The sequence below is a fragment of the Rhea americana genome, unplaced genomic scaffold, assembly GCF_003343005.1.
Source record: "Rhea americana isolate MKP2758 unplaced genomic scaffold, rheAme1 scaffold_8, whole genome shotgun sequence".
In the NCBI taxonomy this organism is placed as follows: domain Eukaryota; kingdom Metazoa; phylum Chordata; class Aves; order Rheiformes; family Rheidae; genus Rhea; species Rhea americana.
Window position 1 is genome coordinate 8,731,941 of NW_028186978.1, and position 13,835 is coordinate 8,745,775.

At 35.9% G+C, this 13,835-nt stretch overlaps 1 protein-coding gene across 2 annotated transcripts in view; it reads right to left on the reverse strand.

Annotated features, from left to right (window-relative positions):
• Positions 1–466: 466 nt before the first annotated feature.
• PCDH7 (protocadherin 7) overlaps positions 467–13,835 on the reverse strand; it is a 275,271-nt gene continuing 261,902 nt past the window's right edge. For both annotated transcript variants that reach the window (XM_085322867.1, XM_085322866.1), the window contains exon 3: positions 467–4,887. In XM_085322867.1, coding sequence (XP_085178993.1) covers positions 4,508–4,887 — 380 coding nt within the window. In that variant the 3' untranslated portion in view covers positions 467–4,507. The remainder of the gene's footprint in view (positions 4,888–13,835) is intronic.

Genomic DNA, 13,835 nt, shown 5'->3' on the forward strand with positions numbered 1-13,835 from the left:
GTGTGTTGTTCTTTTTAGCATACACATTTAAAGAATGATTAATGGTTCTAAACTTTGGGGGAAAGTTGGAACCCTGATGATAATTCAAATGTTACCATACTATGTGTAATAATGCCATACATATAACCATGGCTTTTACTAATATCTTTTTCTTTTACCCTTAACATGAAGGTTATCTACATGCCTTTTTTTTAAGTAATGACAGCACTTGCTTCCTATTTCTGTTCAAAATGACAAGTACTTTATTTCTGAAAATGGCTGTGTACTGTCCTGACTATGAATAATTTCTGCTGAATTTCATTGTGTAGACAGGTAAAAAATCTCAGTTACATCAGCAGCTGAAGAAGTGTCTGGTTACTACAGCATCTTTCTCTTTGCTTTACAAGAAACAGGTTAAATATGCAAAGCAGCATAGATCTAAGTCAGTAAAAGTGGAATAGACTGTCGGAGAAAATACACTAGCAAATGGGCAACCAGTTGAACATGTTATATTTTAATTTGCAGAGACAAAAATGACAAGCAATTTATTTACATAAAACTGTACAAAAGCAAATTAAATTATGTAAATATTTCATAAATAGAGGTGGACTAGCGTTTAATACATTTCGCCATGTTTAGCATAGTTGCGTGCATAGTGACTCATAATAAACAATGATAAATTGTTCTCTGCTTCACTATCAACATCCAAGTTGCAGAACAATAGTCAATGATTAATATTACAAACAGATCGTACCACACTGAATGCAAGTGCTTTAAAATTTAGGAAGAAGATGTCTGAAAGCATACCCCAGGTAGCTGGAAAAAGAGGTCTTCTTCCTTGTACTTACGCTCTTCAATCATCAATACACCTTTACTGGTGGACTTTCATCTCTATTGCTATTTTATCTGCTTCATTCCTTAAGGAAACACTGTATATTTATCACCAAAGAAACACACAGAAAGCTATTTTGCTGTTCAAGTTCCTTACAAGTCTTTAGTGATGGCTGTACTTGAGGCAGGTTCATTTAGTTTACTCTTTATTTTCCTACTTGACAACTTCCTAGGGTAGCCTTTCAGCCAATCATTTCAATCCCATCTAAGTTCTTCCCCCACATAAAAAATAATGTTTGACTTTTCTTTTTTTTCCTGAAACTCAGGCAGCAGGCCAGTCAGAAACCATATTGAATAAACATTGTGGATCTGAGATCCAAAATGAGCATTAGATTTTTAGGCCAAAGCTATTGAATATTCTAATACATATAAAGTTATATATTAACGCATCAATCTATAAAAGTGCCCTAATGTAAAATACATGCAAAGCTCATTTAAGTTTCCCAGGGAAGGAAATAAAAAAGGATGACTCCAACACTGTACAACCAAAATGTAATGGCAGCTAAAAGCAATTAAAAAAAAAAAAAAAAAAAAAACTTAACTGTCAATTTTCCTGGCAACATGAACTGATGACACTTTGCTAGACAACTATAATATAGACTGATCATAGTTTTCCAGGCAGCAGAATGAAAAACAAACGAAAACAACCCCAAACCCCACACAAATATTAATGAAAAAAACTCTCAAGACATACTTAAACCACAGCCTTGTGTTAATAATGCTTAAGACTGGTCCATTAACTGAGTTTGGCAAAAGGCTTGTTTTTAAATATATTATTTATAATTTCTCAGAAAATAAACACAGGTAAATATACAGGTTCAAAAAAGTTGGGAATAGCCCCTTGTCCCTCAGTGTCCAAACCCAACTACCACTTTACCATAATAACAGGTATAAAAGGCACAGTTGCATATTTTGCATTCACCCTAATTATTTTTATAGTTTTATTTGTTTATTTTTATACAAAAGCACTCTATTTATGGAGTGGCACCAGATTTAACCTATTTCAAATAAAAAGAAAAATACAAACACAAAATATATTTGTGTCATGCCAGGTCAGAAGAGTAATCAGCATGTTAATAGTGGCTAGTTCTACTAGAATTACTGTGAATACTTACAGTACATAGAATTTTTWAAATTCTTTCACACCCAGTTTAGTTCTAAGGAGATGCACACAAGTAAAGTACTTAATGACATGACTGCCTTATGTGGTGCAAAAATTGGTGAATGACTGCTGATCCATTTTATCTGAAGGTCTTCTATGACCTGTATTATTAGTTTTGTAGAAAAAGGGTTTAACGAGATATTGAAACAAGCTACCTAATACCTCTTTTTGTGTTTGTTTTTTAAATAAAATAAATTCTTCTTAMAGAAAAAAAATTCTGTTGAACATCTGTGTTATGCAATTGTGTATTCTGTTGAAACGTGCAAGAAAAATGTGTATACATTACATAAGCATTTTAGAAGCATTTTTTTTAACAGGTACTTACAGATTATACAAAGCAGTAACTGCTCTATGCAGTCTCATAACAAAGTACTAGTTTGCATCTCTCCATATTACTTAAATAATTAAACATTAAAATGTTCAATCATTAATAATCTTTGATTTAATATTTTCTTTCTAAAATGTGCCCATCCATCATAACTGCTATACACAAACTAGTGTTAAATGACRAAAGTAAACTGGAGAGAGGAGAATGGAATGGCCAAACAGGGCACATCCCACTACACAGAGGAGCAGTGAAGTCAGAAGATAAATGTGATGAGTCGTACTGATTTTTAGCAACCTCTACTTTAGGATGTTTAAGATTAYACTCTATGTAATTCCTCAAAGCAAGAAACTACCCAAAGCTACATCGTGACTAAAATATACTAGAGAGCCATCTAGCCATGCCTTAACATCAGGTTAAACATCCAGGGATGTGAATGCTTTCCCCCGTCCTTGCTGTGTCGGCCGATTGTCAGATTCATCTGAATGTCTGAGCGCAGTTTTTAATTATTACTAAATCATCAGCTACAAAGCAGCTAGCTGAAGTTCTGCACATTTTGTTGCTTTTATTGCACAAAAAACCTGTTTCACTTCCTGTTCCTTTCAAGAAGTGCTTATCATGAGAATTGTTACAGCCCAGAGCTCTTACATATCATGGTCACTTGGATTTTTTTGATTTGTCTTGACCTACTACAGTGCAAGTATAATATTACTGTTTATTAGCCCATCTTCTACCTGCCCTAAGYGTTCTGAGTCTTGACATTGGTTAGTATTGCACTTCACTCGGCTTTAATGCACTTGTGTTTCAAGAAAACCTGCACCATATCTTTGACACAACTGAAGCAATTGGTAAGCTGCAACACTGATGACAAAAGACTTAGCAAGCATTCCTTGCACTCTGAAAWAAAAGGCATTGTATTTGACTTGTAATATTCTCTTGTCACTGCATCATACCATTCTCCACACTCTCCTTCCCATTCTCCTTAACACAGCCTTCTATCTATTACTACTTTTAACTTTGATCATAAAAAATTCCCTGGAACTGGTGGTATCGTACCATAGGCAGCACCTGCTGCAACATATCATGTCATTATGAAAAAAAAAAAAAAAATCAGTTCCTTTGGGCATTCGACTCTAAATGCATTAGAAAAAAAAAATAACGTGTCAGCTGGGCTTGTGAACTGTGCTACTGTGCAAAACGTAACTGAAGGTGTGTGTATTATGTGTACATATGTATATTTATTTGTGAGTATATTAGTTTTCTAAGCCAAGCCCCAATACTCAGCAGTTCCCCTGATCCATAGTGTGATCTTTGGCCTTTTTGTTATTACGATCTTCCCAGCTAGATGTTGGTCTTGTCCAAAATAATGAGTTCGACAGTTTATTGTTACTGTGTTATGGTTTATGTGTTACTAATTGTGTTTGTTCACCTTGAAGTAATCATTACAGAGAAGGAGAGAGGAGGAGAGAAAGAGACACAGCAAGAACACGATTTTGTTCTACGGATAAAACAGAACCAGAGTTCAAGATTCATCGGAAGGTATGCCACGTTTTGGACTGCAGTCTCAGGCTGAATGTTATTTCTGTTGCTTCCAGCCTCAGATGAGAGGTGAGAATATTAAAGCTGTGGTCTTCAAAAAGTGCCTATTAATAGTTATTCCTCTGTATTTACCTCTATATCTGTATGGTTTCTGAAGGATTGTCCCTGGTGGGGATCAGCAAAATTCAGATGATATGTTTCGAATATATTTTCCCTGACCTGTTATCCTCAACAAGCCAGATGACAATCAAAGAAAACGAGTGGCTTAACTCATGCTTCTGCAGAGGGATAACAACTGTGTGTTGTGTTCTTTTTAATCGAGCTTGTTACTAGGGGAGGAATTTGCAACCATAAATTTAGGAAAATAAAAATCGGTGAGGGGGAATTAGACATGCAAGTAACAACAATGGTTTCTACATTGTACAGTATAGTCAGGCAGACAGTATAGTTAAACGCCTGCGTATGGAGGCAGAAACGGCAGGCAGAGCTTTTGTCTCTTTGGTGGCCCCCTCTTTTTTGTTTCTTATTCTTAGTTAAAATTGTTTTCATTTCAAGACTTTTGCCCCTTTTCCTTCTTATAACATGAAAGGACTTTGTTGCTGCTTTTCAGCCTACAGGTAAACTTCTCTTCTAGTTAAAGTATTGACAGGAGATGGCTTGTATTCCCCTGTCTGTGTAAGGGGGATATCCTCTGGATTGCCTTCTTCATTTTTGCTGAAACTAGCCGCGCTGAAGGTCTCATAGGATGAGGTCAACTTTTTGTTAAGGAGGTTTCTGTTGCGATCACCCATGAGGGAGGCTTCTCCATTGGCCAGCTTTTCTTGACTGCCTCGTTCATCAACAGGCATGAAAGTGGAGAGTTTTGGCTGGCTCTTCTGCTTCCTTTCCGGAGAAGTGCGAACTGGCATCCAGCAGGAGTCCGAGTGGCCATACTCGTCACACTCTCGGGTACACTTCCCTGTCAGGGCTACATCTGGTAGAGGCCGTGAATCTGAAAGCAAAATAGAGTTGTCTTTACAAATGAATAATACTGCAATTACTCCTAATGAAACTGAGAATCCTTAAATTCACAAAAGGTATTTTAAAGGTTTTGGTAAGAAACTTTAATACATTTCTGAGTAACAATTTATTTTATATTGCATGTGCCCATAAGCAACAAGCATATTTGCAGTTATCTTCAACCTCAAGTATTGAAAAGTAAGAATATTGTCACCTGATATGCTTATAAGTCAATCTCAAAAGCAAAATTGTATTTGATATCAGTTACTGAATGAATTTTGATGTCTAAAACAGTCATCCGAGCACTTAATACTGCCATTTTTCTTGAAATTATTAAAAATACCTTTCTCTGAATTCTTTGTAAAGAATGTTTTGATGTTATATGAATGGAATCTAAGGTCTTGGATCCTGCAGATACTTATGAACATGATTAATGCCCTGCATGTGAGCAGCCCTGTTACTGACAATACATTCAATTCGCACATAATGTAAACCTTAGCATGTATTTCTCAGGATTGGGTTTTGTCCATACACTACACATTATATGAATGCTACATTCAACAATTAGTTGGAGCATACAAAGAAAACACTACTTGTTATAAGTGTCATCTAATGTGTAGAGATCAAGCTGGTTTGTGTGTGTGGGTGGGGTATAGTGTCAAGGAGAGAAATCTGACTGCTGCCCGAACTGATGCACTCTTCTACATGTGATGTGCAATGTTAAATGGCGCTCTGCTCTAGATAATTGTATTTGAGTTTTCTAACTACCGGATATGTAACAGCCTTCACTCAAAAATACTAAGCTTAGAGGACTGCTGGACTGATTCCTACCTGCTAAAACACAGATAGCTTTTAATATTCATATTTTGATACTCACATTACAGAACTAGCTACCTTTTCTATTTTAAGAACTGGGTCAGATTCTCAAATCCTTGCTTTTATTCAGTTATGCCATACTTTAGTGTGCAACAAATAACTGGAATCGCCTACAAAATAACACAATGATATTCAAACAAAGGTTACTGAGAACAAAAATGTACAGCTACATTTAATTTTCCAATTTATTTGATATGACTTTCATATGTTATGATTTATTTGATATAGCTTTTATGTTTCTGTTTATTGAAAACAAAAAAAAATTATCCTCAAAATGAGCAAGGAGCATCTACTTGGAAAGATAATCAGACACTTAATACGGACTGTAGCCATCTTCTCCTCCCTCTCCCTAGTTCTCATACATTGTCATTTTACTGGTAATGAATTATGAATGAAATATTTTTTCAGAGTTCTAACAATTTTCAYTGTCTTACTTACATTTTGCTTATTTTTTTCTTTACTTTTGGTTGCCATATGACATCCTTAAACAGTGACAATACCAGCTGTGAAATTTTTATAAATTCATAGCTTACTGAAGTAGCAAGAACAACTATTCCCAAGGTTTAAGAACAAAAAATACCCTTTTGCTTCTTCCAGAACAAACTGTTTTAGTTTAAAAGTATTTACCATGGGTATTTGCAGAGCAAGCATGTTGCATTTCAGTGTCTGCAGATTTAATCCTGACAGAACTGCAAAAGCAGTCAGTTACATTCCTCTTATTCTGATTTTTTGTTCACTAAAACATTTATTTAGTTAGCAATTTGCTGAAATGTTGCAAAATTATACATGCTACTTATTGTTAACAACTGTCAACATTTTTATAGAATCCAGTGTATGGATTTTGAATAGCGTATAATATTTCATATTTCAATATGTCATTGACTTCACTGAGGAAAGAACATTGACATTTAGATAACTGAGTAATCCGCTGTAGCTAGGATGTATAAGGCTGGAGGGAGAGATCTGAGTGATTTTTTTTTCTTTTGGAGTTGTACCTCTTAAGAGTTTTGCACTTAGACACACTTTGACTACTACAGTTTTTCAATGAAGAATACAAAGAAYGTGGACTGTTGTCAGCTTATCAATTTTCTAACCACTGTCTTCTGGAGATGTATGCAAAAGGCAGAGATTATAAAAGGAATATTCTCTGTCAGCTAAATCTAGTATTATTGTTGCACTCCCTAAAGGTAAGAAGCATGGATAATTAACTGCTGGGCTGCACCTGATGTGCTTTGATTTTAAAAAGGAAAATCTTCTTAATATTTTTTAAACAGGGCAAAACCCCCTCCCATCTAAATCTTAATAAGCTCTTCAATCAGTTCCTTAATTAATTTCCAAACAGTGATCATTAAACATAATGTTTACTATTAATATTTGAATTATTACTCTGGCAGGATATTTGCAAATACTTATCAAGGTAATACATTCGATGTTTACTTAAAAGATAACAGCTATGACTATGCATTTACTGAAATGGCTTTGGGGGTTGTTTGATTGTTTGTTTTAAGTTTGAAATAGTTAATATCTTCCATTACATTTGATAGATTCCTTTTAATGCAAACAARGCTTGAGCACGTATCACGTGGGTAGATAAAAATCCTTTCCATGATTCATTTAATCATGCCCTTGAAAATTTACCATTTGGCTTTGCACAGTATCCATCTTGACTTCTAGACAAATGCAGAAATCTTCACTGCAAATCATGAGACTTGCTAGGCAATAGAGTTCTGTAGCGACAGATAACGAGGCAGCAGCTTCCAAGTCGCTCTTTGGCCAAGTCTCCTTCCACGAGCACTTGGCACGTACAGTCAATGTGTCCCTCTACTGCGCTGCTCGCTGGTATCTGCTCCAACAGCTGAATCGCGACAGCACCGAAACACACATTTAACCTGATGGGCTTATGAAACCCTGTTGCATTTAACTGCTCTTCTGTTTAAAAGATGAATGTAATTTCRGTAATTGTGGGAGGGAGGAGGGGGGAATCTTTTGTGTCTGTGTTGCACTGGAAGAAGCATAAAGCAGCCAACACTGTCATAGCTAAACTATTTCCAGTATCTAATCTGGTCAGTTAAGGACAGCTCAGGAGACAGACTGCAGTAGGTAACAGAGACCTTCTCTTCATCCTGAATAACTACCACATAGCTTTAGCTACAAAGTAATTAAATCTTACTAGCTCCCTGTGCAGACTGACACTCTATCCTACGGTACAGACCTTATGCTCCTCTTTTGACGTGATCCAGCTCTTAGAGGTGAGAACAATCTCCGTATTTTTTAAAAAAATAAAAAGTTACTTTTCTCCTCTATCATAATTCACATCCAAACATATCTAAGCAACATCTTTTTCAAGAGCTCATCATTTTTAAGGTCAGGCACTTTATTAGGGACCACACTGCTAGCTGACAGGCCTAACAAAATAAGACAGAAACAGAGAATGTCTTCACAATTGATAAATCATCAGTAAAGAGTACAACAGATTTCTATCACAGTTACATATTTTTAAACTGACTCAAGTAAGTGCTTTAAATGTCAGTTATTAACAACCAATTTTATCACAATGCTAATTAGTGAAAAAGTAAGCTTAGAGGGATGATAGCTCTTGTCATATAGAAATGTGTAGATTTTTGGTTTAGTTTTTATTGTACATACATAGACTACTCAAATATAACTCTTTTTGCATAAAATTATATTCAATGTTACAGTGAAAGATGTTATTTTGGAACATTATGGCRTCTCCATATCAGATTTAGGTACTGTTTGCCTCCTTACAAAGACATGGTCAAAAAACTAGCCCATACAAAATTGATATTTAGGCATGTTTTGGAGCTTACATGTTAAGTGGCAACTTCAAAAGTGAATGTTTAGAGATCAGATTTCACTTGCAACTCATGAGGCCTGAACTTCAAAGATCTGGTAAACACTAATTTACAGAGTCTCAAATAGGAGGACCACAAACTACTTTCTTGTAACATCCTTATAAGTTTGTACCAACTATTTCCAGTTTTAAATTCTATCATTCAACAAATATTTAAGCATTTATTAAGCATTTATTGGCTAATTTCTGTAGTATCTTACGTTTTTCACTAATCTCGGTATAGAAGCATGAAAATTAACATTTTTTTTACACGCTCATGTTTCTATTGATTGTGCCTGGCTGTTGCTTTTAGGCTGGAAGGGATAGCTTGTTAGCAAGAAAGTAAGGCACTTACTTAATACAGCAGAGTAGGAAGGGGAAATGAGGTTCATATCCAGTTTAAAGCCCAAAATTTAACAACCAAAATATTCCACCMAAGCAATTTTCCACTTTCCTCTCTCCTCCCATTCCTTATCAAGAGGGTCAACATATTTCAGCAAGTGCAGAGAAGATATTACGAACACAATAGTCAATGAGTCCATGATATAAATTACATGGTCTTAACATACACAGCTGTTGCAGAAATATCATCTATGATGCACACCTATTCTGGCCCCACACTTGGAACAGATCATTCTTGCCCAATATATGCTATATAAACCCAGTCTTAGCAATTCATCCTGATAAGGCCCCAGCATGAGCACCATTTTGGAGGAAGATGCAAAAGGCTCTTCATTTTCTCATCCCACAAAGCCTCAGGCAGTCACAGACTAAAGCAGTCATGTGCTCTATTCCGCCTGCTAGCCCCTGGAGATGTAAATCAGTCTTGAGCAATATTGCATCCCAGTCCAGATACAGGACTTTGAACATTCCCAGGGAGCAGAACTGTGCCCCAAGAACGGCCGCCTTCCCACCCGTAGAGCTCTTCTGCGGCTGGGACTGCAGTGATCACGCAGCRCTACGCCAGCGCGACAGTACTTCCTAAACAACGCAGCTTTGTCCGCGTGATCTGAACAGTCGTTGCCAGATGCAGTTCTGAATAGCATCTATGACAAATCAATGACTACACGTGGATTTTGCAGCCTTTCCCCACTGAAGGGCTGTAACATCTCTGCGTGGTTCTAGTTATTGAGGGCCTGTACGGAAGGTCTCTGCAGTCACTCCAAACTACCACAAGAAAAAAAAAAACAGGTAACTACTGTCTTATGGTAATGACAACAATTATGTGTTTGGATGAAAACTATGCTAAGCCACTTCTCACTCCACCTTTTCCTATACCCTATATATAAATATACTGCACTCAGAGACCCATACCACAATCAAGTGAAACATCACTAAGCCTGTAAAATTAAACAAGAGTCCATTTACATAGCGTTTATATTAAATGGCTGTTTGTTTTATGAGCTGTGTGATTGGAGACACAATAGAGCTCTTAAAGTATAACAAGTATTGACTACATGATCAGAGAACAGTAATGCAGAAAACAGCTGAGAGGATGTACAATGTACAAATTCACTGTTTAAGGGGGAGGGAAAGAAAGTAAAAAAGCTGAGCTGTAGTGATACAGAGCTACAGCAGTACTGTCCATGAAATTCCTTCCTCCTAATTGCAGTATTTCAGGAACTGCACCCCATTAGTGCTGTGGCATATTCTGACATGCCAAGACACTACTAAAATACTTAAATATCTTTGAAGGCCTCAGCAACTTTTCTCTCTGCACCTTAGGCTAAATACAGTTAAACAGCAATTGAACATATCTCAAGAAGCATTTACTGCCCCAAGGCTTGGACCGCTGTCATTCTGAATGTGGCACTATCATGTACTGCAGAGATAGCGCATGCCATCTCTAAAGCAGTCCTGCTGAATAAAGTCAAACATAAATCTGCTATTTGAGACATGCCAACTGCACTGCAATGTTAATTGCTTTTGGACCAAGAAAAAAAAAATCCATCTATATCATGCCCAATTCTGAAATTATTTTCAGTGCTTAAGAAATAAAATATTTCAGAGTACAGAAAGGTTGCAATGATTGAACGACTAATCATATCATTCATATCATAGTCATTAAATCATATGCAATGATTGAACAACTAATACTAAAAAAGAAGGTACGACAGCAGGATATAAAATAATGAATGCTGAACTTATTTATTCTTTTGCTTTTCTTCTAAAAAGCAGAAAATGAGAGTGAGAACTTTAAATACTTTACTTGAAAATGACAAAATAACATTTCATAGGATAAGCAAGATCATTGCTGTAAGTGTCAAAAGTCCAAGTACTTAGCTGGTTTCAAGTCAAACGAGAGTGGAATTTTCAAAGCAAACACAAGGAGCTACATAGTCTGCTAGCACTAAAACTAATAAAAGAGAAAAAAAACAAAGTAAGAAAAAGGAAAATAGAAATGGTAAGTTATTCTTTAACATGTATTTGGAAAAAAGCTCAAGTGAGTGAAAGCATATTAGCCAAAAGAAAATGCAGCTGAGTGAGAAAACAGTAGTTTGCATGTACCTAAAAAGTTGTAATAAGGCAAAAATAAAGAGAATCTATTTTGCATGCCCATAATGAAAAGAACCAAAAGCAATGGCTTAAACTGCAACAATGACAAGTCAGGTTAGAGAACAGAAAAGAATTTTAAGGATAAATGGTTGAAAGGTTGGATAAAAGGATGGAAGGTTGTGCAGTCTGCACCATCAGAGGGTTTTAGGAACGGTTAAACAAACTTCTCTCAAGAGTAACCTAGGCATAGCTAATCCTACCCTGGGAAAGGCAGGATGCACTAGATGACCTCTAAAAGTTCCTTTTAGCTCTTCGACTCTGTTAATATGATTACTAACATTTATATACTTTGGCTTCAACTCAATCTCTAACTGTTTTTAGGTTAAGATTCTTGACTTTGCAATAAATCAGCCTTAAAAGCTGGGCTTACATTCAGCAAAAAGTGAATTTTTGAATGACATCTTGCTTAAGATTTTAGGTTAACAGAATTACAAAGAAAAAGAAAAGAAAGAAAAAGACAGTAACATTAAAGAACGTATTCCCAAATTCCGAAGTTCCAGTATTAAGGATTGAATTCTGCTTCTACATGTAGCAATGCAAAACAATTATGATGCTCTGAAGTCCATTACATGTAAAATTGGTGTAAAAGAAACTCTCTGTAAAGCAGAAAAGTTATGTGAAATTTTGGGTTTGTTTTGCATTGCATCATACCTGCCTCTCTCTTAGGGAGGAATAAAAGTCAAACAGATGAAAGAAGGCACCAGATTTACATGTATTTCATTCAGTTAACTGGACTAGACCAGACTAGCTAGCTATTTTAACATGACACATACAGGTTAACCAAAGAAATATTACCCAAGTAATAAGATCTTAGTTAATGTTTCACATTTTCTGTCATTTCTATCACAATTGCCTCCAGCAGTTAAAGTTACACACTCTGTAACTCTTTCTCTAATCATAGAATGACTACAGAAAAGTTTCCTGCCTAAATTAATGTTTCTGCCAGCTCTGTAGTCCTGCATCTGTGATCTTCAACAAACCATCAATATTTCTAGTTTGACTTAAAGGCAGTTCATAGGAAAGACAGTAGAGCCACAGCTTTTTCTAAGACTAAAAACTGCAGTTATTCTTTTCTAGGCCCGAGTCACATTAATCAGTTGGTTGTTAGCAGAGAATCACATATCACAGCATAGTTTGTATACACTGTTATGTGTAAATGAAATCTAATTCAATAGACAATTCTAGGTAAATACTAATTTAAAATGATGATTACATAATAGTATAGAAGGAACTATATCAGAAACATATAGTTTTCTCTCATTTGTATTTCTTGTGTAGTTTAGACTCTGGTATTTTATTTCAATTCACAAGACCAATTGCATAAGCATTATGAGGACTAAGAAGTACCAGCTTATGTGGTGCCAGTGGAGAGTACTGTACTAAATACACCATTCTGAATTTAAAGTAATTCCCTAGATTTTAATTTTCTAGAATTAAACGTAATTGTTATGAGCCTCCTTGTAATCCCGCTAAATCCTTTGATAGCCTGATTTACTTCTATCAGTGAAGCGGCAACAGATCTTTTAGAAAAGCAGGACTTACTGTGGCTTCTGAAGTAGCATAGACATTTAAGATGTAGGACACATTTAAGCTGTCTAATTGTTCTGCCAGTCTGATGCTAAAGTATTAATCTGTCACTGTGTCAAATTACATACCTTTAGATTTTTCAGTAAAATGTGTCTGTGCTTAACAAACTCTGAGCTGAAACAATTCATGGAGCAATTAGAATGTCAGCTCTCCTAAAGATGACTTAAGGAAAGTCTGAATCAGAGCTCAAAAGTCAACACAATTTCCTTGATACTCATGCCAAAATGAAAGGACTGCAGGAGCTCTAGGGGAACAGAGTAGCTAGCAGCAGTTATTAGCTCACCTCAGCTGTATACTGTGCCCCTCTCTTCATTTTATATTTTGGTATTAAGACTTTAAAACTGCATTTTCTTTACTAGCAATGGACACTGGGTTGAGAAACTAAGAGTCTTGCCACAGAAGAGAGAAACAGGCTTACACAATTCCTCCCTCCCCTCCCGCCTTGCAATTTATGCCCATCTCATTCAACTCCTTTTTGGAATTACTCCAAGTGACATTTTCTAGGGGATATTAATGAATGCACTGCTTCTGTTTAGACATTAAAAACACAATCCCAGAAGATGTTAAGTGCTATCAAATCTCACAGAGTACCCAGAACCTATAACAAAGTTTGACCATATAGAAAAAGCAGTAACATGACAGAGTTGAAAGCTGTCTTGTACGTTTGATCTCTGTTGGAGTGACATAAAGATTCACTAGGTCAGGGTAAAGTTTACATTCAAATAGGACTGATAACAAAGAAAAGAAAACCCCACACATATGGCTGCCTAACTGTTTACCATAAGGAATGGAAAACACGTGTATCTCTTCACAACAGCAAAACCGAATCACTTGTGATTATGGCAGGAGCTGAATCTAAAATATCAAGTTCTGGTTGAATGCTTCTGTGCTTAAGTTAAGGATTGACTTTAACGGAGAATCCCAAATCCTTTCTTTTATAGCTTTCAAGTTATTTTTTTCCTACCAAGTTTTTCTGCTACATGAAATACTAGAACTGATTATGTTGATAAAGCCACTGTCTTCCCAAAAATGAAATGCCTCATACTACAGTTCTACTGTATAGTATAAAA